Below are 26407 nucleotides of genomic sequence, written 5' to 3' on the forward strand. Positions count from 1 at the left end.
ATCATTATTTCTGTACAACATCCAGGTAGTGGCTCTAACTATGTCTAGCCTTCCCTCTCAGCCAAGCTTCCTGAAAGCACAGTCTATACCCAATGCCATTTCCCTTTACTCCTGAACATATCCTCTCCTCTAGCTTCTGCCCCAACCATTCCACAGAAACTGTTCTTGTTTGAGGCCTTCTACTTACCAAATCCAATGCCTGCATCCTAGCCCCTACTCCACTTGTCTACTTGACACTGTTGAGTGCTCCTCTCTTCCTGACACTCTTCTGCTTTGACTGCACACTCCTATAGATACTGTGTACAGTAGTGGTTATCAAACTGAGGGTAGTTTTGCTCCCACTGCCCGGGGTGGGGGGTATTTAGCAATGTCTGGAGGTATTTCTGATTGTCAGAATTGAGAGGAGGGCTGCTAATGGCATCCAGTGGATAGAAGCCAGGGATGCTGCTAAACAGCCTATAATGCAAAGAACAGCTTCCCATACTTCCAGGAAAGAATTATCTGGCCCAGCTCTAGCAGGTTTGGCACAGTGGATAGAGCATCCACCTGTGGACTGAAAGGTCCAGGTTCCATTCTGGTCAAGGGCACATGCCTGGGTTGCAGGCTCAATCCCCAATAGGGGACATGCAGGAGGCGGCTGATCAATGATTCTCTCTCATCATTGATGCTTCTATCTCTCTCCCCCTCTCCCTTTCTCTCTGAAATCAATAAAAATATATTAAATAAAGAGAATTATCTGGCCCAAAATGTCAGTAGTGCAAAGGCTGAGAAATCCTAGTGTACAGAGTGTCCTGTAGACACTTCATGCACAACATGGACATGTTTAAAAGTAAATCATTATCTTTTTTTTCACTTACTCACGTGTTATTCCTAATCTGATTAATAGCACTTAGTTTTATAAATCAGTATCTTGGGAATCATGTTTTATTTCCATTCTCCCCCTCCTTAGGCTCATCTATTAGTCACTAATTCCCTTTTGATGCTATCTCCTAAATGTCTGTAATCTTTTCTCTTCCCTCAGTTATCACTGCCTTTGCATGAGTATAGACATCATTTAGTTTGCAATAGTCTCCTAAACTGACTCCCCGCTTTGAGTTGTGTAAATGCCTCTAACTCATTCTCCTTGAATAAACTTTCTAAAATGGAAGGCCAATCACATTTCTCCCACTGCCTGTAAGTTAAAGGCTGCCTTCAGGTCTGGCTTCGATGTTTATCATGTATTTTATTATCTACAAATCCTTGTTTTATGGTATTTCTTCCTAATCTCCTTTTCTCCTAATAAAAACACAAGAAAACAAAAACAAAACAACAAAACAAAAAGCTTGTTGTTTTACACTTCTGTTTATTGGACATGATGTTCCCCCTTTATGGAATGCCCTCTGAACCACCTCCCCCGCCCCCCTCCCCACCCCGGCCAAGGCCCTTGAAAATTTCCTCCATACTTTCTTGGGGCATTCATTATATACATCCCATCCCATCTCAGCTATAAAATTCCAGTTCAAAAATTGTAGTGCAACAAAGCAATTTATTTTACCTAGATTTTAAAAATTTGGATTTCCAGTCTATGAGTTGGGAAATCCCAGTAAATTCATGATGCTCTCCTCTTGCCCCTGGGTTGTGGTTAAATTCTGGGGGAGCCTTCACAGTACCTAAATTTTGGAGAAGATGTAGGCACCTGCTTCTTATACCTTCAGATTTTGGGGTTCTCTTCTAAGTATTTGTTTTGCTTGTAGATATATCATTTTGCTTTTTATGGGGCCACGCTGGAGCTTGAGAATCTTTCTATGGCTTCCCCATACCACAGAATTACTCCCTCTCTGGCATCTTGCGACCTACCCCAGATTACCTGGCATGAAGATACTAGGTCCTTACATAGAGCCAGGGTTATTCCCTTTTTTTTTTTTTAACTTTTGTTAATATTTTACTTCTGAAACATTTCCTGTCTTGTGAAAGTTTTGCCTCAGAGGCATCTAATACATTTACTTAATGGGCTGAGACTTTTAATGGACTTGAGTGACAATAAAAGCTAAAGACTTTCAAATTCTTTCTGCTTGGTTCTTTCCCATCCCTACCCTTAAGGGAGGGTAGAAAATAAAAAGGCCAGTAGCTCCTAATCTAACAGCTCATTGGATGCACCTGAGGGCGCTTTTTAACTTGAAGATGTTCCCACCCCTAACTCTGCATAATCAACATTTGTTTTTAAAAACGATCATAGGAAAGTAAGCTCGAATATTCGAATCTCTCAATGGTGGGCCTGGGTAGGACTCGCTCAGTCTCCAACATTTTTTTCCACTAAGTATGCCCGGCCTCCTTCCTCGCTTGCTGCGCCGCGGCATTCCCCTTCCGCAGGGTTCCTCTTCTCCTAGCTCTCCCGCTCCCCGTCGCGCTCCACCTCCCCGCCCCGCCCCTCCCCCGCCCTCTCCACCTCAGCGTACTCCCCTCCTCTCCTAGCCTTGCTTCACCTCCAAGCCCCGCCCCTGTCCACCTCCCAGCCCCGCCCCTCTCCTCCCCGCCCCTCTCCACCTCAGCTGTCCTCCCCTCCTCTCCTAGCCATGCTTCACCTCCCAGCCCCGCCCCTCTCCCCGCCGCGCTCCACCTCCCAGCCCCGCCCCTCTCCTCCCCGCCCCTCTCCACCTCAGCGTACTCCCCTCCTCTCCTAGCCATGCTTCACCTCCCAGCCCCGCCCCTCTCCTCCCCGCCCCTCTCCACCTCAGCGGTCCTCCCCTCCTCTCCTAGCCATGCTTCACCTCCCAGCCCCGCCCCTCTCCTCCCCACCCTCTCCACCTCAGCGTACTCCCCTCATCTCCCAGCCTTGCTTCATTCACCTCCAAGCCCCGCCCCTGTCCATCTCCCATCCCCGCCCCTTCCCTCCCCTCCCGCCACTGACCTCCCGCCCTGCTCCACCTCCAAGCCCCGCCCCTCCTCCTCCCAGCCCCACCTCCTCCCACCCCCGCTCCCACCTCCCAGCCGCTTACCTCTCCTCTCCGGCCCCTCCACCTCCCAGCAGCTCCCCTATGCTCCTGGCTTCCTCTCCTTCCCTGCCCTCTTGTAGGTCCCGCTCTGTGCTCCCCTCTGCATTTCTCCTCAGGGCCCCGAGGATCTGCTACCCGCTGCTTCCGTCTTCATAGTTGTTACGTTATCTCTGCGCCGGAAGGAGAACCCGCGAACATATTTGGAATTATGGCGGCGGTGGATATCCGAGGTAACCTGTGCTGTCAGCCTTTGTTTCTTGCTGGTCTGGGGTCTGGTTTGGGCTTTCTCGCTTGCGGGGCAGGGTTCAGGCTCCTTTGTGATGTCTCCAAGCGCTTTCTGTGGACGACTCAAAGCTTCAGTCTGGCGAAAAGTAGCCTAGTTTTTTCCCTGTTTCGCGGGGTCTCTTTAGAAGTGTCGAAACCAAGGAATTGGAAAAAGCTGTGTTTTGAGCCCTCAAACTGCAGTGTTGTTTTACACACATATTTCTACAGTAAATGTTGGGGCTGCCCGGGTGAAGGAATGGCAGAGTGGGAGGTGGGGTGATGAACCGACGGGACTTGGTTCATCTCTTGGGACTTGGCGTCGTGGCTGCTTTATTTCTGACATCGCGCCCTTTGCGTCCCTGAGCCTGAACCCCTAAGATTTTCTTGTTTTATTTTTGAGTCTACAGTACTTCCCATCAAACACCCAACAATGACTGAGGCGTCGTTTCTTTTTTACAGCTGAACTGTAAAGGCACTAAAATATTTTTCGAGCCAGGGAATAAATATATGGAGGCGCATTACCTTCATCGCTGCTTGATCTCGGGAGGCATTAAGCTATACATCCTCTTCTCAGCCCACTTACACACATCCGTTTCAGTGAATTTGAAAACAAAACCAAAAAAAAAAAAAAAAAAAAAGCCTAGAAGTTGTGCTCTGGTATTCCAAGGAGGGAACCAACCGGAAGGGCTATTAAAAAATAGCTGAAGCGTGAGAACCTAGTTCTCAACAGACCAGGTTCCTCCAGGTTGGGAGGAGGGATCATGGAAATTCCCAGGAAAAAACTCAGCGGAGAGAGCGCCGGCGATTATCTTTATCTCCCACAAAACTCCCTACACTTGTATGAAACTCTCAAGGTGGATTTATTTCCACTTGAAACTTCGTGGTACTTTTTCTTAAAGGAAGTGTGGATTTTTGTACCTTGGTGCAAGCTGAGATTCAACCCCCACCCCTATCAGATTAAAGAAAAAGGGCTTTCCTCAGTCTTTACTATAGCCCTGGCCGGTGTGGTTCAGTGGTTGGAGTATCCGCTGGTGCACGGAAGGGTCGCGGGTTACATTCTGGTCAAGAGCACATACCTGGGTTGCAGATCCGATCCCCGCCTTGGTCGGGGGCGGTGGGGGGAGCAGCCAAAATTGATGCCTCTCTCTTACATTGATGTTTCTCCCCCCCCTCCCCCCCACTCATCTCTAAAAATCAATGGTTAAAAGTATCCTCTGGTGAGGATTAACAAAAACAGAAACCACTCAAGATGCTTAACTATAATATGCTTCAAATAATTTCCATGTACATTGTTTTTGTATATACTTGATTTTTATTGATTTGAGAGAGAGAGAAGAGAGATTTGAGATTTGTTGTGCCACTTATTTATGCATTCATTGGTTGATTCTTGTATGTGCCCTGACCAGTGGTCTAATTTGCAACCTTAGTGTATGGGGACAACACTCGAATCAACGGAGCTACCTGGCCAGGGCTATATATACTTGATTTTTAATGGGAAATGTTTGAGATTCCTTTTTCAATATTAACCAAAGTGGATGAAGTCTAGCATGATTATTGCAGATATATTCTCATTTTATAGTTATTCAAAATGTCCAGTGATCTTCAGCATTTCTGAAAAATACTTTTTATTATTTGTCTTTCATACAAGTTATGTTTCCAGTGCCTAATTTTATCACTTGCTGATTGTTAGAGAGCTGTTTGGGGGCCATGTCACCATGCACCCTGGCTACTAAATAAAAAAAGAAACATTTAGTTCAGACTATTTTCAAATATTTAGCTTGCATAATGTTTTACTTTTTATTTGGATTTGTTAGAGTCTTTGCAAAGGCTCTAACGTGGGAGCATGCCTGGTGCGTTAGAGGACCAGCATAGAGGCAGGTATGGCTGAAAGAGAATCAGAAAGGAGGCGGAAAGGAGATGAGGCCAGAGAGATAATTGGAGGATTGCTCCTTATCTTCCTACTAGAGGCCCAGTGCACGAAATTTGTGCATGGAGGGGGGGATCCCCCTCAGCCCAGCCTGCACCCTCTCCTATCCAGGACCACTCTGGGGATGTCCGACTGACGGTTTGGGCCCGATCCCAGGGATCAGGCCTAAATCGGCAGTCGGACATCCCTCTCACAATCCTGGACCGCTGGCTTCTAATTGCTCACCTGCCTGGTCACCCCTAACTCCCCCGCCAGCCTGATCTCCCCTAACTGCCCCCCCTGCCGGCCTGGTCGCCCCCCCCCCCAATGCTCCCTCCCTGCCAACCTGATCACCCCTCACTGCCGCTGTGTGCCGGCCTGATCACCCCTAACTGCCCCCTGCTGCTGGCCTGGTCGCCCCCAACTGTTCCCCCTGCTGGCCTGGTCACCTCACACAGCCTGCTTGTTCAGTCGTTGGGTTGTCCCTCACTAACCCCCTTCCAGCCAGGTCATAGGCAGCCATCTTGTGAGGGCGTGGCAGTCAATTTGCATATTACCTCTTATATAGGATAGGATGCATTGCCATTGCCTCCCACTAGGTTCTCATCACCTCATGCCCATATATATTGATTATCCATAATTGTTGGTAGGTAGGATCTTCACTAAACATTTATTTGTTTCTGCAGATTATTTTCTTTCTGGAAATGACCTGTAATATTTTAACAATTTATTGTCAATACTTATTATGATACCATATATATATAGTTTCTGCTATGTAAGTGATAAAGAAACCTAAAATTTTCCTCTACAAATGCCCTTGACTGAAATCAAACCTGGGACCCTTCAGTCCACGGGTCAACACTCTACTTAGTAGCTTTTCATTAGGAAATTTATCTTTTTATTTTCTGGCTTGTTATATACAGTATTTAGTTATGGCATGATCCATTTATGATGAATCATCTTAATAGTCTCTACGGATTATTTGATCATTAACATACTTCATCTATTTATTTCCTTTATAATGCACACAGCACATTTTACCTTTATACACTTACTTTTTCTCACTTGATTCATTTTGCTTGGAACAGCTTGTCACCTTGGGTTAGGGCTGACTTCTTCAAAGATGCCAGAAGCAATTACAGTATAGGAGAGGTTGAGGTTTTAATACTTCCTTCTTCAACCAATATTATATAGGCATTTTGATGTTCATGACTCACACCTAGTGGGATTTAGTATAGTTAGCAGTGTGAAACATCATTGCAGCCATTAGCTAATAAAAGCTCATTAATTAAAGGTGTCTAGCTCTATTTTACCATGTCTTTTTTTTTTCTTTGTGCATTTTGAAAATTTTCAAATTTAATTTTAAAATATGAAATTGTATGACTTGTAATTAAGGGCATTGTACTTCTCATTTGTCCTTTAACTTTTGTATCATCTCATCTATAATAATAACTTCCTAATTTATTTCTTGGTCCTAATTGGGAGATTGCAAACTGGTGGCTCTGGATGTGTTTTCTTTGGCATGAATGTTGTTTGAAAACTTTTGAATTAGTTGCCAACATATAAAAACTTAGGATTTCCAATTTTTTGAAAGATCTCTTTAAATTTCAAGTCTTATACTTCTCTATCTAATCAAATTATCCTTGAAACATAATATACTTTTATATTTTCCCACCTTTGTATATGCATTCTCTCTGCTTAGAATTGCTTTGCTCCTCCTTTCCAGCTTGACCCTCTATTTATTCTTTAACATACTAGAGGTCCAGTGCACGAATTCATGCACCTTGAAAGGAACTGTGGGCCTTGAGGCTGCAGTGGGCACAGGGGTGGGTCTCGCCCCATCCTCCATGCCCCCACTCAGCCCCTCCTGCAACGGCCCCCCGCCCCCTGTCTGCCGGAAGCCCTGCTTCACTGCCGTGGCTCCCACACGCTGATGGTGCTGGCCCCGCTCGCACCCGCTGATGGCACGGAGTGATTGGGGCTGGCGCCAGCGGCAGGTGCAAGTGGGGCCAGCGCCATCAGTGGGTGCAAGCTGCAGCTGCTGCTCCGATTGCCCCTCAGGAGCAAGGGGCAGTGTAGAAGCCCTCAGGGGCAATCGGGGCCAGCAGCTGCCACTTGCACCCACTGACAGCATCGAGTGATCACAACTAGCGCTGAGTGCCGGTAGCGGGTGTGAGCAGTAGCTCCAGCTCTGGCAGCAGGTGCGAGCAGGGCCGGCGCCAGCAGCAGGTATGAGCACCAGGCAGGTGTGAGCGCTGGGGGGACCGTGGGACCACAGTGCGCACGAACAAAGAATTTTCAGTAACCACCAGAGGCTTGCCCCGATGACAGCAACTGGCGCCCTGCCTTGATCTGGCGCCCCTGCTCACCTGCTCCACCATCCTGCTGTGGCTGATGCCAACCATGTTCCGCTCTCTGCTGCTTGCTGCCGACGCCTGCCATGTTCCGTGTGTGCCACCTGGTGGTCAGCGCATGTCATAGTGACCGGTTGTTCGGTTTTTCCGCCATTTGGTCTATTTGCATATTAGCCTTTTATTATATAGGATAGGATAGTGCTAAATCCCTCACCCCATAAAAAATCATTCCAGTTTCCTCAGGTAAGGTATTTTGCTCCCTCCACTGTGCTCTTATAACACATTTATTCATACTTTTATTATAGCACTTGAGTTGTTATTGTTTTTTGTATACTTGTCTCTTCTGTTAGACCCGTGGTCGGCAAACTGCGGCTCACGAGCCATATGCGGCTCTTTGGCCCCTTGAGTGTGGCTCTTCCACAAAATACCACAGCCTGGGCAAGTCTATTTTGAAAAAGTGGCGTTAGAAGAAGTTTAAGTTTAAAAAATTTGGCTCTCAAAAGAAATTTCAATCGTTGTACTGTTGATATTTGGCTCTGTTGACTAATGAGTTTGCCGACCACTGTGTTAGACTGTGAGAGTATGTAAGTTAGGATCCATGTCTTCCTTCTATTTGTAGTGCCTACAACATGAGATATGTAATATTTGTAAGATTAGATTTTTTTCTCTTTTCTCATCTTTTATTGTTTTGTTTCTTTCTTATAGATAATCTACTGGGAATCTCTTGGGTTGACAGTACATGGATCCCCATTTTGAACAGTGGAAGTGTCCTAGATTACTTTTCAGAAAGAAGTAATCCTTTTTATGACAGAACGTGTAATAATGAAGTGGTCAAAATGCAGAGACTAACATTAGAACACTTAAAGTAAGTTATTGTAAGAAAGTAGCATCTTTGCCATCTAGAGATTCTGCAGTGAACAGTTCTTTCAAGCTGTGGATCATGAAGTACAGAGTAGAAGTTTTGAAAGAAGTGGAGTTTTGTTTGGGTTCATACCAAATTTTGATTGACAAAGGAATTATTAGTAGTCATTTGTTGCTTAGGAACTCTTTTTTGTAATAACTTTATATATGGTATTACTGTCCAATTAAAATATAGCTATGAGGTATAAATGTAGATCTGAGCAATGCAACTGTTATTCTCAACCTAGTAACTATACTTTTGTCTCCTCTACATGTAATTTAGTGTCTTTAGTAGGTTTATAGTAGATTTTTCTTTGTATGACAAAGAAAAAATTTTAGCTAAACTTAAAGCAAGATTCTTCAGACTTAGGACATTAAGAATTTATTACTGTGATAAAAGTTTCTGAAACAACTGTGTAATAAAGTGGGTTTTTTAAAATCTTGTCAGCTAAACATTAGGGGGAATTCATGAAATTAAATTTCTGTGGTATTTTAAATAACTTTTGTTATGAGACAAATATTTATAATTATTAAGACAACTTATTGTTTTAAACATAATCTGCCAGATAAAAAAATGCAGTGGGGCAAGAATAAGGTTTTTGATATTTTCTAGTTGGGTAGAATATATAGTTGACATATACAGTCAAGACATGAATAGTCTTCATCATGTATACTTTTATATTTTACATATATTTATAGATCTCCCAGATCAAGAAGCATCATGGTATTTTGGTTGCTTTTTAAATATATATATATATATATATTTATTGATTTCAGAGAGGAAGAGAGAGGGAGAGAGAGATAAAAACATCAATGATGAGAGAGAACCATTGATCATCTGCCTCCTGCACACCCCACACTGGGGATTGACTTTGCATGTGCCCTGACCGGGAATCGAATCATGACCTTCTGGTTCATAGGTCGACACTCAACCACTGAGTCCCTCCAGCTGGGCTTGGTTGCCTTTTTTGAACATGCTCTTCAATATACTTTCATGATGAAAATTTAAGTTCATCATGAAATTTTATAAATAAACTAGAGGCCTGGTACACAAAATTTGTGCATGCGGGGGGGGGGGGGGTGTGTTCCTCAGCCCAGCCTGCACCCTCTTCAATCTGGGACCCCTGGAGGGATGTCCGATGTACGTTTAGGCCCGATCCTACTGGGATCGGGCCTAAACGGGCAGTCGGACATCTCTCTCTCAATCCAGGACTGCTGGCTCCCAACTGCTCGCCTGCCTGCCTTCCTGATTGCCCCTAACTGCTTCTGCCTGCCAGCCTGATCACCCCCTAACCACTCCCCTGCCAGCCTGATTGATGCCTAACTGCCCTCCCCTGCAGGCCTGGTCACCTTTAACTCCCCTCCCCTGCAGGCCTGGTCTGCCATCTGCTCTCCCCTGCAGGCTTGATCACCCCCAGCTGCCCTCCCTTGTAGGCCTGCCCCCCCCAACTGCTCTCCCTGCAGGCCTAACCCCCCCCCCCCAACTGCCCTTTTCTGTAGGCCCGGTCTCCCCCAACTTCCCTCCTCTGCCAGCCTGGTCACCCCTAACTGCCCTCCCCTGCAGGCTTGATCAACCCCAACTGCCCTCCCCTGCAGGCTTGATCAACCCCAACTGCCCTCCCTTGCAGGCCTTGTCCCTCCCAACTGCTCTCCCCTGCTGGCCTGATTGCCCACAACTGCCCTCTCTTGCAGACCTGGTCCCTCCCCTGCTGGCCATCTTGTGGTGGCCATCTTGTGTCCACATGGGGGCAGCTATCTTGTGTGTTGGAGTGACGGTCAATTTGCATATTACTCTTTTATTAGATAGGATTTTGTTGTTTAAAAACCAGATCTTTATCTGTATTTGACTACCTCGGAAAATAGCCAGTTTTATTAAACAGCCAGGTTTTAATATCAAACACAGGCAGTTTTAATTCTACTTACAGTGTTGTTATACTTTTATATAATAATCTGAATGTTCTGCAGAATTGGTTATAGGTCATTCATAGATGTCTGGATGTCTGTGTTCTATTTTCATTCAGTCAGATGGTTGGAGTGGAATACATCCTTTTACATGCTCAAGAGCCCATTCTTTTTATCATTCGGAAGCAACAGCGGCAGTCCCCTACCCAAGGTAAAATGTGTAAACTTCAGGCATTTTTTTCTTAAAATACATGATTTATTTACTTTCTGAGCTATCCAGTTGGTTTTGTTTTTTTTGGTTTGTTTGTTCGTTTGTTTTCTTGGGTTCTTTTTTGGGCATCCCCAAGCTAACATATATGTTCAATGCTTTTCTAGGGGGACTCAGCAGACTCAGCATATAGTCAGTCATGCGTAAGTTTTGTTAGGGTAACACAGTAAGACTCCCCAGCCAGATCAATAAGGAGAAAAGCCATATCAAGTGGGCTCTGTCCAGGTGTAAGCTTTCTATACTTTCCCCTCTGTGAGGGGCCACACCAAGTATACCCTCCAGCAGTGAAATGCAGCTCCATGTGTGCATGTCTGCTCAGGAAACTCCATTTGAGACTCTGAGTTCAGATTTTTAATGAGGGCTAATCATGTAGACCTCTTATGCCTGCTAAAATTCCAGAGCCTTAGAAGGAAATCATATTGTTTGTACAAATTGTCTAGGCAGGCTAGTATAGCAGACATAGCTTTATCACTTAGGAAACATTTCAAAAGGAGTTGCACTAGTCACATGCTTGGACACCAGGAGTCTCCCAGCATGCCCAGGGACAGCTCTGCAAGCACTAATAGAGCAACTCGCTATATTTAAACTACGTCTTCCTGTGAGCACAGGTGTTGGGATTCCACCTGACCCTCAAGCATTCCAAGTAACTTTCTTTTCATCTCAGACCACTGAGTCTAATTCTGTTAGAAAGTACATGGTAGGTGCAGTTTTACCAAGTTCTGAGAAGGTCAGTTGAAAATCCTCATTGACACATTCAACCACAAGTCTTACCTGGTTTATCTAACCAAACAAAAACTTGCCTTGGAAATCACACTGAAGAGTATAGAATGCAGATTTGATTTTGAATCACAGTATTAGTCACTTACTTCCAAAGGTGACCAGCTACATGTCCTAATTTTAAAATCCCTCATCAAGACATTTAGTAACAATCTTGGTATTGATTCCAGAGAATGACTTGTTAAAGAAGTTCTAGAATCAAGAACTTAAATTTAGTTAAAAAATCTAGAGTTTTTGTCCAGAGAAAAAGAGAACCTTAGCCCTGGCCAGTGTGACTCAGTGGGTTGGGACATCATTCTATACACTGATAGGTTGTGGGTTCGATTCCTGGTCAGGGCACATACCTAGGTTGTGGGTTTGATCCTGGTTGGGACGTGTACAGGAGGCAACCAATTGATGTTTCTCTCTCCTTTCCCCTCTCTAAAATCAATGAAAATATCCTCAGGTGAGGATTTAAAAAAAAGAGAACCTTAGAACAAAGGCAAGATCGTGGATAAGAGTTCCATGGTGAGAGGGTTCAAGGTATAGAAGCTATACAAGGTGGCACCAGCCTCGCTAGCAGCTGTTTTATTCCTTCGGACTCAGGACGGGAGCACAGAGGCAAGCTCAGCACATGTTACCTTCACCCTAGGCCATAAATCTCTTGCTGTAAGGTCTCATTCCCCAAAGTGTGGTTGACTGACAGCAGCATTTGGGAACTTGTTAGATCACTTGGGAACTTGTTAGAAATGCATTATGCCTACTGATTAAGAATCTGATTTTAACAGGATACTCAGGTGATTTACTGCTCTAGGGCAAGAATTGACAAAATTTTTTCTGCGGAGGTCCACAGCGTAAATATTTTAGACTTTGTGGGGCTCATGGTCTCTGTGACAACTACTCAGCTAGCAGCTGTAGATAATAATGTAAATGAATGGGTGTGGCTGTTTTATAATAAAACTTTATTTACGAAAACAGGACATTTTTTTAAAATATATTTTTTATTGATTTCAGAGAGGAAGAGAGAGGGAGAGAGAGAGATAGAAACATCAGCGATGAGAGAAAATCACTGATCAGCTGCCTCCTGCATGCCAGGCCCTGCCTTAAGTTTTAATATGAGAAAATGTCAAATTTTAGTTGTTCTTTTTATGGAAATCTGTTTAGTAGTTTGTGTACATAGCTGTATTCATAAATGGTTTTTTTCCCTTCTACTGCTTTAGTTATCCCACTGGCTGATTACTATATCATTGCTGGAGTGATCTACCAGGCACCAGACTTGGGATCAGTTATAAACTCTAGAGTGGTAAGTGTCTTCACATTATTTAAACACTAAAAACATTTACTTGAGCCACCTTGCTTTCAAGAATCAAACAGAGCTCCTTGTGTAAGTTAGTATAAAGTGTTGGGTATTAAAATGTTTTGAGCATTATTAATGAGAAATTGGGAATTCATTTTCTTTTCACAAGCTCACTGCAGTGCATGGCATTCAGTCAGCTTTTGATGAAGCTATGTCATACTGTCGATATCATCCTTCCAAAGGGTATTGGTGGCACTTCAAAGATCATGAAGAGCAAGGTAGGTAAGACACCTGGACCTTCTGAAAACATTTTTTGGTATCTGAGAATGAATCTGTTTTCTTTAGGTCAACAGCTATTGATGATTTCTAGGTGTGCTTTACTTTCCCTTAGGAAGATTCTTCATAGGATTATGACATTGTCACAGCTACTATTTATATAAATAGATGTGGTAATAATAGCTTTCATATAGGAACAGATATACATTTCAACCTGTTAGGTAAATGATAATCTTTGATAAGTGGATTCAAGTTTTTTAAATATTTGGAGCATGCAGAGAAAATCAATGATGACTGAGTAATGATGATATTTCTTGCTTACGTAACTGTAGAGTCATCTTGAAATCAGGAAACCCAATCTCCCAGTCTTAAAACTAGGGGAAATGCTCTTAGAGCCTTATTCCCAGGTGACCAGTCTTTTTTTTTATTTTTCCATGTTATCACCTGTTGGGATGCCAGGTTCCCCAGTTTCCATAGCTGTTCACCTGCCTCTCTTGCTATACCATATTTTACCAATAAGTACTAGAAGTGTGTCTATAGCAGAATACTTATAGTCTGTATTTCCTTCTTTGAGAAATAGCAATTCAGCATTAATTACTAACAGAAAAGTAGCCTTTAAATAGAATTCAGGCTGTGGCATGAATGGTCTCTCAGATACAGTTATATTTATTCTTAATAGTAGTTGCACGTTGCAACATCAGATGTAGGAAAGTTTATATTAGATAAATAAACTTCTCCTAAGAGCTCTCTGCCCCTACCCTAATGAAATGTTTGGAATGAAACTTATCTGGAACCCTTCATTTAGAGACCGTCCCCCAATATATATCCAGCCCCAGGGAAATTCTATGTCATTAATTTCAGAATTTCTCTTATAAGTTCTTTCTTGTCTTGAGGACCTTCTGTTTGGTTTGTCCTGTTTTTTTTTGTTTGTTTGTTTTTGTTAGTGATTTATAGTCTTCATAATTGAGAATGGTAACTTGGGGAATTTTTGAAAGTTGCATTTTTCATTTGCACTTATTAGGATTCATGGGAAAAGACCATTTAATACACTTAAAATATACACAAGGTAATTTCAAACAAATAATCTGGATTGTGATTTTGGTAATTATGGAAAACTTTAGCTTTAAAATACTTTTTTCTATCCATGCTTATATACTAAATTTTTTTCCATTATAATTTACATTCAGTACTATTTTGTATTAGTTTCAGGTGTATAGTAGTTAGACAATCATATACTTGACAAAGTTAAAACTAAAGTATCTTTAAAAGACATCAGCTTTTTATTTTTTATTTTTTTATTTTTAAAATACTTTTATTGATTTTTAGAGAGAGAGGAAAGGAGAGGGAAAGAGAGAGAGAGAGAGAGAGAGAGAGAGAGAGAGAGAGAGAGAGAGAGAGAGAGAAACATGTGAGAGGGAAATATCAATCAGCTGTCTCCTGCATGCCCCTGTCAGGTATTGAGCCCGCAACCTGAGCATGTGCCCTGACCGGGAATTGAACCAGTGCACTGGTCAATTTTCCATCCAACTGAGCTATACCAGCCAGGGTGACATCAGCTTTTTAAATGCTAGAATGTTAAGTTTATTTAAGAGGGAGAGTTAGAATACTTCTGTGTATATGCTCAGTTTAACTTATTTGGGAGATTATGTTTTAACTAGCAGCCATAAAAAATAATGAAGCTTGAGTATATTCATGGCGGATAAAAATTTTTAAAATATAAAACACCAAACTAGGCAGTATTTTGATTTGGACTTCGTATTTTAACAGAAAAAGTTAAACCTAAAACCAAAAGGAAAGAAGAACCAAGCTCTATTTTCCAGAGGCAACGTGTGGATGCTTTACTCCTAGACCTCAGACAAAAATTTCCACCCAAATTTGTGCAGGTAATGAAACGTGTGGTAAATTTGATACTGTTCCCTGGCATTTTTATTTTTAAGTTATTGTTATTGATTTTTAGAGAGAGAGGAAGGGGGGACGGAGAGAGAAATACCAATTTTCTGTTACACTTATTTATGCATTCATTGGCTGCTTCCTGTATGTGACCTGATCAGATATCGAACCCCAAACCTTGGCATGTCGGGATGACGCTCTATTCTGGTCAGAGCCTGGTATATTTGTTTTTAATTGAGAACTGTTTCAGATGTGACCTAAAAGTATTGATTCTCCTCATTAGTTGAAAAAATGATCTCTGAATCAAAGAGGTTTTCAAAGACTTAGTGGAGAAAGTGGGTAAAGGGAATAGAAATAACACTGTTCTGTGCTCTTCAGTTTAATTACTCATTGAATTTTAACAAACTGTAAGACCTAGATATAGACAATATTTTCATTCAAAAGGTTGCCGAAAATGTCATAGATAATAACAAAACTAGAATCTGAAACTCAAGCTGTTTTACTCTTAAGTGCTCACTTCGAGCCTGATGTGACAAAATGGTTAAAACTTAAATGACAGAATGGTTAAAACTTTAGTAACAAAAAAAACCCCACAGAACATTTGAGGCAAAAGGTTTGCCATGATAAATGGAGGAGGTAGGAGTAATAGTAAGAGTTACATCATGTTGGTGTTTAAGATACATGAATTCCATTAGTTCCAACAATAATAGCAAATCTACCTGCCATTCTACTAAATGAGCTTTTGAAGTGAAGTAGGTATGAGATGGAATATGTGAACATAATATTCTCCTGGTTAGTCTCAGTCCTTAATGGATCCTTTCAGGGCTATGTATACACAAGGTCATATATACTGCTTTTCTTGTGGGGAGCCTAATTAAGAGATTTTTAAAGGGTAATTTTAGGTTAAATGAGATCTTTGACACCATGAGATGACTTTAGGACAGCCTCCTGTTCCCCCTTTCCTGACTTCACTCTGAGAGAGATGTGTGCGTGAAGGGAACAGAGGACACAGATAGAGCTCAGGACAGGAAAGCCAGTTTAGAGAAATGTCATGATTACACTTGAAGATGAAACAGTGTCTAATGAATAAATTAATTACAGCTGTTTGTAGGGTGATGTGTAACCACTGCAGAGTATAAGCCAGGGGTGGGCAAACTTTTTGACTCGAGGGCCACAATGGGTTCTTAAACTGGACTGGAGGGCCGGAACAAAAGCATGGATGGAGTGTTTATGTGAACTAATATAAATTCAAAGTAAAGGAGCAGAGGGGAGAGCAAGAGAACCCTTCGTTCTTTCGGCTCCACGGGCCGGATAGAACAGCCGAACGGGCCGGATCCGGCCCGCGGGCCGTAGTTTGCCCACGGCTGGTATAAGCAGTTAGGTATGGTTGACCATTTATTCAGTGAGTACTGCATAGTATATAATGGGGTGGGGGTTGGGGGGAAGAACACCTAGACTTGCACTGTACAGAAGCCATTAGGTACATGTGACTAATGAGCATTTGAAACGCAGTCCAAATTGAGTTGTGACATATGAAACCCCCATATACCCATTATCCTGCTTCAACAATTATCAAACATACACCCACCCATTCTAGTTTTATCTATTCTTCCCCCACTTACTCCCAATTATTTGAAGCAGGTTGATGACTGTATATCATTTCAATGAGTTTTTTACATTTTTCTTTGAAAGGTTTAGCTGTAGTCACACATAAAGCTGTCACTTTCCAGAACCCCTCCTTTCTTTTAACCTTCCAAGGGCCAAAAACCAACTCCCAAAGAGAAAGCATGTCTGACTCTTTTTATGTAATAGAAGCAGGAAAAAGATGGCTCTCTCTATAACTGTTAATAATCCCTTTGCTCCTCCTACCTAAAACCTTTCTCCTCAGATCTAGAGAAGAAAATAGATCCTTGGCCGACGTGAAGTCTCCTATGAACTCCTGTTTACCCATTGTATCTCCCAGAACCATTGGTAGCTCAGGACTTAGTCCTACTAATCCATTGTATTGCACAGATCCTAGGAATGTTGCCCATTAGGGGGATGCTCAGGAGAATATTGAAGAAGTAAGTCCCAAAACTATTTTCCATATTTTAATTCTTGTTACCACTGAAGGGTACACGGATAATAATATGATGGAAGTTGAGGCCCTCAGAGCTTTCTGTGGTGAATGTCTTTTCAGTGCTGTTTTCAGAAGCTGCTAGAACACCATAGGCTATTACTTCAGCTAGGTTTATCCCAAGGTCACATGATTAAATTTTATCAGAAAGGCACCCCCATTCTATTTTCTCATCTCAAGCCACATCCTACTAGTTTGTCTGACAATTTTCACTAGAAAAGATTAGACAATGTGGGTTGGTTAGATAATGACATTATTCCAATATCCAGGTAATATAGTTCAATATAGTGTCCAATATAGTTCATATGGTTTGATGCTAGTAGTATTAGAATATCCCTTCTCAGTTTCTCACTCCCTCAGTGTACGCCATATATTTCCTTTACTATTTTAAATTGGAAAATATTTGTTGACATGTTTAAGTCCTAATATGTTCATAAGATATGTGATGATGTAGCTGTGTTGGGGGTTTCTGTGACTTCCCCCATGTTTGGTGATGTGTTTAAAGGACTCAGCAGGATTTATTACAGTGACATAAGGATATACAGCCATTTATAAGGTTAAAAACATAAGTGGAGTCTGGAGGAATCCATGTGCAGGCCTCCTTATACTCTCTCCTTCCCACGAGGGATCACACAGAGTGTACTCCTTTCAACAGTGGAAATACAGCAACATGTATGTGTTATTTCTGTCCAAGAAAGTCCATTAGGGACTTGGTGCCTGTGGTTTTTAGGTGGCGGGAGGTGGGTGGGAGGGTTGTCACGTATATGCTTTGTCTAGCATGTACCAAAATACTACATTTTCTGCAGGAAAGCAGGTATTCAACATAAAGAACATTGTATGTACAAACAGTCTAGGTGCAGTAGCCACCATTATTAGGGAATGGTGAGAATCCTCCAGAAATCCAAGTTCCTAGTCCCCAGCCAAGGTCCAGCCTCACAAGCTGGCCTTTCTAAGGAAAGCAGCCTTAGGCCTTCTGTGTTAACCTTTCTGCACAATTGATAGTCATACAGAGCTCAGTTTTAATCTTATTAATACTTGCAGCTGGCGTGGGCTGGTAGGCAGTTGGCTGCATGAACCTGGCACATGTGATATCAGAAAACGTAGTCTTTAGTCAAAGGAATAGGTTACAAAGCTTAGGGAGAGCATGTAAATTCAGAAAGAAATTCAGAAAACAAATGGAGGCACTAACTTTGAAATGAAGAGAACACTTTTTGAGATGATAGGGAAGTGTATGAAGGTATTTTATATACAGGGTGGGGCAAAATTAGGTTTGCAGTTGTTCAATAATCAATAACAATCCAAGAATAAACTCTCTGTTTTGGGTGCTCACCACTATAAACCTACTTTTGCCCCACCCTGTATGTGTGTGTGTATTAAAGGTGTAATAAGTTTGAAGGTCAATAGATGGAAGGGAACTTGGGGCATTGACTTTTTCTTTTTTTAATCCTCACCTGAGAATATGCTTTCATTGATTTCTAGGAAGAGAGAGAACAACATTGATGCGAGAGAGAAAGATTGATCGGTTGCCTCCTATATGTGCCCCCCCTGGGAATCAAACCTGCAACTTAGGTATGTGCCCTGACTGGAAATTGAACCTGCAATCTTTTTTTTTTTTAAATATATTTTATTGATTTTTTACAGAGAGGAAGGAAGAGTGATAGATAGTCAGAAACATCGATGAGAGAGAAACACCGATCAGCTGCCTCCTGCACACCTCCCACTGGGGATGTGCCCGCAACCAAGCCACATGCCCTTGACCGGAATCGAACCTGGGACCCCTCAGTCCACAGGCTGACGCTCCATCCACTGAGCCAAACCGGCCTTGGCAAACCTGCAATCTTTTGATGCTCCCAATAAACTGAGCCACCTGGTCAGGGCCACTTTTTTTTGTTTAACATAAGAGGTGGAGTAATTGGCTGAGAGTGAGGGATAGGTTGTGAGCCTTGTGGAGGAAGGAAGAGGAGGAAAGTGTTTTAAAGCATTTAACTTGAGTAATAGGAAAAGGGACTCAACAGGACTCAACCAAGTAAAAGAACTGCGGTACAGAATCAAGGATCTGACCTTGTTCCTGACTTCTAGTGTCCCCAGCATTTTTTTTCCCTGCAGTTTGCTTTTTATTTTTAACTTGGAAGTTTTTTGTGTGTTTTTTTTTTTAATATATATTTTTATTTATTTCAGAGAGGAAGGGAGAGGGAGAGAGAGATAGAAACATCAATGATGAGAGAGAATCATTGATTGGCTACCTCCTGTATGCCCCCCACTGGGGACCGAGCCGCAATCCAGGCATATGCCCTTGACCGGGATCAAATCTGGGACTCTTCAGTCCACAGGCCAACACTCTATCCACTGAGCCAAACGAGCTAGGGCTGCAGTTTGCTTTTTAATAGTATACTCATCAGAAACCTTATGTTCATAGAAAAATACCTCTTTTCCCTCTGTACTTCCCATACCTGCCATCTTTAAAAGTCAGATGGTTCATCTAAACTTCATTCTACTTTTTTTATAGTTCCTATCCCCTAAGCAAATTAGTCTCCAAAGTCTTGAAAGTCTCCATTTTCCCTTCCATTCGAGTCTACTTAGCTGATATTTGTAAATCATGTAGCCTGGATGCAGAGACAGAGGGTTTTGTAGGTGTTCAGGGGTTATTTATGTTTGACTCTTCTGTTCTAGTTTTAGATTTGTCTTTTTTGAAACAGGTGAATAAGAATTAGAAAATGATAAATTTACTTTTTATGATACATACAATGGTTCCTCTTCATGAAGTTATTTATAAACCTACTCATCAGGGCACATGCCTGAATGAAGGTGTAATTTTAATAAGAATTATGAAGTAAAAAAAAAAAACTTTGCTAACTTGCCCTGTTTTCTTCTACTTCTCCCCACTCTTTCGTTTTCTCTGTTTTCCATTATAGCAAAAGTCTGGAGAAAAGCCTGTCCCAGGTATGGTTCATCTGATATTCTTGTTAAACTTCAAATAAGACAAAACAGCCTGTTTAACTCAGTAACAACTTAGCATATGAGATGAGCTACTGTCATTTAGTCCTTCTAGACCAGGGGTGAGGAACCTTTTTCTGCCAAGGGTCATTTGGATATTTGTAACATCATCCGAGTGCCATACAAAATTATCAGCTTAAAAATTAGCCTGCTATATTTGGTCAAACATTTAATTAACTCATCCTAATGCCTAAGACCAAATGATTTCTTGGGACTTACATGGCCAGGGGCTGTACATTCCCCACCCCTTTTCTAGATTCTCTCATTGTAGTTTGTTACTCCTAACCTTGGGATTTGCTGAATTGCCAAAAGACAGTGCTTTGTTTTTGTTTTTGTTTTTTTGTTTAATATATATGTTTATTGACTTCAGAGAGGAAGGGAGAGGGAGAGAGAGATAGAAACGTTAATGATGAGAGAGAATCATTGCTCGGCTGCCTCCTGCACACCCCACACTGGGGACCAAGCCTGAAACTCGGGCATGTGCCCTGACCGGGAATGGAGCTGTGACCTTCTGGTTTATAGGTGGACACTCAGCCACTGAGCCAGGCTGGCTGGGCAAGATGATGCTTTTGTGGTAGTGATGTTAGTATTTAAAAGGTGAATCAGAGTGGGAAGAATAGGAATTGAGATGGTGTGGAAAAGCTGAGATGATTTGAGGTTTGGGGGTTCAAATTGCTCAAATTTCAGTGTGGAGAAAGGTATTCTGGTTCATCATTGAAAAGAGATGTTGACCTATCCATTGAACTGGGATGGAATAATACTATCTTATTTAAATGCCATGTGTTTTTGTCTAGTATCACAAATTTGCTTGGGTTATCAGGTTTTTAGACTTGTAAATGGATTCTTATACATCTGCCTGATGAAACAGCTAAATTTAGAACTTGAGATAAGCAGGTCTAAAATGAATTGGTAAGAGTTTGAAACATTCACATTAACTGTTATCTAAATTGATCTCATCCCTTTATCCTTCTCCTCCTCCAAAAAATAACTCCTTTTGATGGGTAGTGGATCAGACAAAGAAAGAGGCAGAACCTACACCAGAAACTGTGAAGTCTGATGAGAAGGAGACCACAAAGAACATCCAACAGACAGTGAGCACTAAAGGTCCCCCTGAAAAACGAATGAGACTTCAGTGAGTTTTGGACAAGAGAAGCTTGTAAGACTTCTTGTCCATTATCATACCTCATTACTGTGACAGGCTCTTGAACTTTAAAATTCTTTGTCACACCTCTCATTTGTATAGAATGTGCTTGCTCTTTATGCTCTTTAAGAAAGGATATAAGGACCCTCATGCTTTTGAGATGGGTATTTGTATGTATTTTTTGTAACCTTTCCCCTACAGGACTTGAGCAGCCTCCTCACTCACATGTATACTGCTTATATATGTTTGAAACCAAATTAAAGTATTTGTCTAAATTACTTTATCATGACTTTCCCCCTTATTTCTCTCTCTGAAATATTTCCAGATGCACTTTGTAAACACAAAGGATTAAAGTATTAAATACAAGTTTAGTTTCTTTTTTTAGTTGCATATTTCTCAGTATTAAAATAATTCAATTACTTAACAATTTGAATGATAAAGAAATGGAAAAAACTCACTTGCCTATACCATCACCCTACAAATCCTTTAACAGTTTTGTGAATTTTCTTTGTCTTTATTTTCTGTGCATATTTTAGAAACCAAAACTTGTAATTATTCTGTCCATATAATTTTACTTTATCACATTATTATGTCTGTTGTAAGCATTTCTCCATGTTTACTTAGTTTTTTATATTATTTATTTTAATAATTGAATGAATAATTCCTGTAAGTGATTATACATTTTCTTAAACTCTTCTTGTGTTCTACTTAGGTATTTCCCAATTTGCATTATTTTAAATGAAGCTGTTGTGATTACATTTATCTGCAATGACTTTCCGATATTTAGTATTTATTTCCTTAGCATAGAGTCCCAGTGGTAGAATCACCAGACTCTTTACTTTACTCCTAGTCCATATTGCCAAGTTACTTTTTCTCAAAAGGTTTGAACCAGTTGTCACTCAGTAAAATATGAAAATACTAACCCCTCCAGAATTTACTACAAAAAATACTTTTTTAATTATTTTAGGTGGTTAAATAATTACTCATGTTTGACTTTTGCTTTTATGAAATGTCTGATTTTCTGTATTGTGTGAGATTTTTCTTTTAGCTTTGTATTTTGACATAATTTCAGGCTTACAGAAAAGTGTAAAAATAGTACAAAGGATTCCTACATATATATACCTTTTGCCAAAACTCCTCATATGTTAACGTTTTTCCATATTTGTTTTTATTCTTCAATCCTTTTCTGTCCTCTCCCCCATCTCAAACTCTCGCTGACAATTGCTATTTTCCTCTCTCTCTCTCTCTCTCTCTCTCTCTCTCTCTCACTCTCTCTCTATATATAAATATAAATATAAATATAAATATAAATATAAATATAAATATATAGATAGATAGTTATTACACGTATATTCACACCTTTTACTTTTGGATTGAGAGTCATTTGCAGACATGTTCATGCCCATTTCCCTTAAGTACTTTTGTGTATATTTCCTAAAATCAAGGACATTCTCTTACATAGCTATAGTACAGTTACCAAAATTAAACTGGAATGATACCATTACCTAATCTGTAGATCTCATTCATATCTTACCAGAGGTGCCAAGAATGTCATTTACAGCAAAAGAATATCCTGAATTATGCATTGGGTTTAGTTGTACTGTCTCTTTAGTCTGTTTTAATCTGGAATAGTTCTTTGTGTTTCATGACTTGATATTTAGAGTTTAGGCCAGTTATTTTGTTGAATGTCTCTCAGTTTGCTTTTCTTCGATATATTTTCACGATTAAATTCACCTCTTGTGCTTTTATCAGGAATAACATGGAAAAGATGCTTGTGGAGGTACATGCTATTAATTGGCCTCATTTCTGATGATGTCAACTTTACTTGGTTAAAGGTACTGTCTGTCAGGTTACTCTACTGTAAAGTTACTATTTTTTCTTTTGTAATTTAGAGCTATCTTGTGGGGGAAATGGAGGTTTTGTAAATAGCATGGTATTCCTCAAACTTTTTCCCACAAGTTAGCATCCATTGATAATTCTTGCCTGAATATGATGGTTGCCAAATGGTCAATTTCTAAGTCCAGAATTCCTCTATGACTATTAGTTGGCTTTTTGCTATAAAGATGAGAGTTTTCCTTTCTCCCCTTTGTACTTATTTATATCATTTTGAACTTCTAGATTCTTATTTTATTTGATAAGTTTTATTTCTTTACTATTATTATTTATATTGATGCTCAAATTGTCCCAGATTGTGCCATGAGAGCCTCTTCACGCTGATTCCTGTGTCCTTTTGATATGACCCTCTCATTCATTGAGCATTTTCTTTACATTTTGGCACAGTAGGATATTCCATGTTCTTTCCAACCTTGGCCTGGAATCAGCCATGTTTCTAAGGTCCCTAGTTCCTTTTGGTGGAGAATGCATTTGGAAATCAAGATCTTTGTGCTAGGTGTGTTCGTTTGCTATTGTGTCATTGCTTCTAGGCCCTTTCAGCTGACACAGTTAAGAACTAGATATATACTTACAGATGAGTGAATACACATACATCTCCACACATATATCTATGTTTATTAAAAGCCATCAATTCACACTAATACCCCCAATGCCAGTCCATCACCACAGGGTTCACTCTTTTCTATATGTATAACTCTCACATTGGTGAGAATGCTGGTTCCTGTTATCCACAGTATTTTTACTTGCTTAATCCTATAATAACAAAGTAGTTTTAGAATTGCTAACTGTACCTCTGCCAAAAAGAGACCTCCTAATTAGAGTTCAGAGTTTGCTTATTTCTTTTAATGTTTAGCTTGAAGCTATGTAGTTTAGATATTGTGTTTTAAAATTACTTCCATTCAGCCCAGCTGGTGTGGCTCAGTGTTTGAGCGTCGACCCATGAACCCGGAGGTCACAGTTCAATTCTAGTCAGGGCATATGTTGGGTTGTGGGCTTAAGACCCAGTAGGTGGCATGCAGGAGGCAGCCGATCAATTATTCTCTCTCATCATTGATGTTTCTATACCTCTCCCTCTCTTTCTCTCTGATATCAATTTAAAAATATTTTAAAATGCTAATTACTTAGAAGTAATTTTTACCTTAAGTGTAAATTGCAACAAAAGAAGTAAAGCTGAGCCCTTGCTGGTGTGGCTCAGTTGGTTGGAGAGTCATCCTGTACACAGAAAGGTCGTGGATTCGATTCCTGGTTAAGGCACATAGCTAGATTTCAGGCTCGATCCCTAGTAGGGGGCTTTCAGGAGGCAACCAATCGATTCTCTCTCATCGTTGATGTTTCTATCTCTCCCTCTCTCTTCCTCTCTCTGAAATCAGTAAAAACTATATTAGCCCTAGCGGGTTTGGCTCAGTGAATAGAATGTTGGCCTGTGGACTGAAGGGTCCTGGATTCGGTTCCAATCAAGGACACATGCCCAGGTTGCTAGATCCTCAGTGGGGGACATGCAGGAAGCAGCCTAGCAATAGCAATGATTTTTTCTCATCATTGATGGTTCTCTCTCTCTCCCTGTCTCTGGCTGAAATCAATAAAATATATTTAAAAAAAATAAAAACTATATTAAAAAATTACATTGGCTCACTTTTTTTCCTTTTCAGTGTGGTTACATTACTCATTTATTAGGTTGTTTGGTTGATTTTATTCTGTTCTGAATTTAATTTTAGTTTCCCCCCCCATCATATTAATTTCTGTTTTGTTATATTGTTTGAGGCATGTGAGATGTTAACTTGGTTATAATTGTCAGAACTGTCAAAAAAGATTCTAAGTATTTTGCCCTTCATCCTCTGGCCCACTCATTTCTTCTGTCTTTTCCACCTCATTCCCTACCCATCCCCTCAACAGTAAGCAACTTAGTTATTCTCTATTTTACAAAGATATATAGGTATATTCCTATTTTCCCTCTTACACAAAAGGCAGCATATTATATAAACTTTTGCACTTTGCTCATTTTCCATTTATTTAAGCATGAATTTTTGACATAAAGTTATTAACTCTTTCTTTGTCATTCTTCCTTCAAGTATTTTTCCAGCAAAGCTCCTTTTCTAATAACTACATTACTGCAAAATATCACTTAATCGAAAAGCACACAAAATATTAGAGTACAACTCATTGTACCTGTGTAGCTCAATATGCAGGTAAAGAAATTGAACATTGCCATTACCTCAGAAACTACTTTATGTTCCCTTCTATTTACAGTGCTTGTCCTTCTGATCAGAGGGCATCCTTATCCCTAATTTTTTTTGGTAATCACTTGTTTTCTTTACATTTTTACTGTGTAACAATGTATCTATAAATAAATGTTTTGATTTCCTATTTTTCTTGTCAACCTTTTATTTTAGTTGTACTCACTATAGTAATTTTGAAATTTCAAAATATACAAATATATAAACTAAAATGTGAGCGTAAAAGAATTATTATTTCTATTTCAACTAAGTCTAATGTGTTAAAAAGATTTGCTAAGGGCTAGATCTTTAGAAAAACTGCAGTCAATGAAGAGTGGGTGAGACAACTCTAAAAGATTGAGGAGAAATATAAATCTAGATAGAGTGTGTACCTGGATTGCTTTGTGAATGTTTTTAAGTCCTCACTGCATTTTAAAGAAACTGAAACCAGAAATCTTAAATAATAATTTAAGGATATGATTTACTAAGAAGGAACAGGTGGGCCCATAGTTAAAGAAAAGTCCTTGGTCCTATATCCAAAGATTGCATAATGAATTTACATATTTTTTAAAACTAAAATGAAGTACTTAAAGTATCTTTCCCTATGCTTTAACATTTTTCTCATTAACCAACCAATGGACCTGGTTGAGTCAGTTAACAGGCTTAGACTATATAATAATTTTTAATAAAAATGAGTTCATCTATATATATACAATGGCAGTGACCATAAGGACCGAAGGCTCGACTGAACACCAGAAGTCAGTCCTGCAGTCAGTGCTGGGTTGCCGTGGCGACCCAACACTGACTGCTGCTGCTGCAGGCATGGCAACCCAGCACTGACTGCTGAGGGGGCTGCAGATCAGGCCCAGAGAGAGGTCTGGAGAGAGAAGCAGGGTCTGATCCATAGCCTCCGTGACAGCTGTTGATCAGCCCTTGCCACTCTCTTTCTCTCCGGGCTGCCGTGGGGGCTACTAATCAGCCCCCCTTCTCTGATCAGGCCTGGAGACACTGACTGGCATAGAAACCGACCAATCAGAACCAAATCTGGGTGAACTGTGAGGAGCGAATGGCTGCCTAGGAGGTGGAGCTTTTGACGCTGACTGGCATAGAAACCAACTAATCAGAACCTAATCTGGGTGAACTACGAAGGCAGAGCCTAGGGTGGGGGCTGAGGAGGGGTTTTAAGGCAGTTGGGGGCAAGATCAGGCTGGCAGGGGAGGGCCATTGGGGGTGAGATCAGGCTGACAGGGGAGAGCAGTTAGGGG

General features: G+C 40.9%; 1 protein-coding gene across 2 annotated transcripts; it reads left to right on the forward strand.

Moving 5' to 3' along the window:
- Positions 1-2921: 2921 nt before the first annotated feature.
- MED6 (mediator complex subunit 6) lies at positions 2922-25287 on the forward strand. 2 transcript variants are annotated; one of them, XM_080660557.1, is made up of 8 exons: positions 2922-3202; positions 8202-8361; positions 10418-10509; positions 12543-12625; positions 12789-12897; positions 14663-14778; positions 19814-19841; positions 20901-25287. In XM_080660557.1, the coding sequence occupies exons 1-8, from the start codon at positions 3181-3183 to the stop codon at positions 21029-21031; spliced, it is 741 nt and encodes a 246-aa protein (XP_080516683.1). In that variant the 5' UTR covers positions 2922-3180; the 3' UTR covers positions 21032-25287. The 2 variants fall into 2 exon arrangements, with proteins under 2 accessions (XP_080516683.1, XP_080516684.1); XM_080660558.1 differs by lacking the exon at positions 14663-14778 and having other exon boundaries at positions 2997-3202.
- Positions 25288-26407: the final 1120 nt, after the last annotated feature.

Source organism: Plecotus auritus, assembly GCF_963455305.1.
Source record: "Plecotus auritus genome assembly, chromosome: 1".
In the NCBI taxonomy this organism is placed as follows: domain Eukaryota; kingdom Metazoa; phylum Chordata; class Mammalia; order Chiroptera; family Vespertilionidae; genus Plecotus; species Plecotus auritus.

Excerpts from the sequence above, each read along its gene's own strand:
- MED6 (XM_080660557.1), top strand. The coding sequence starts at position 3,181 with ATGGCGGCGGTGGATATCCGAG. Across the intron at positions 8,362-10,417 it reads CTAACATTAGAACACTTAAA|TCAGATGGTTGGAGTGGAAT; the intron begins GTAAGTTATTGT and ends ATTTTCATTCAG. Across the intron at positions 10,510-12,542 it reads GCGGCAGTCCCCTACCCAAG|TTATCCCACTGGCTGATTAC; the intron begins GTAAAATGTGTA and ends CTACTGCTTTAG.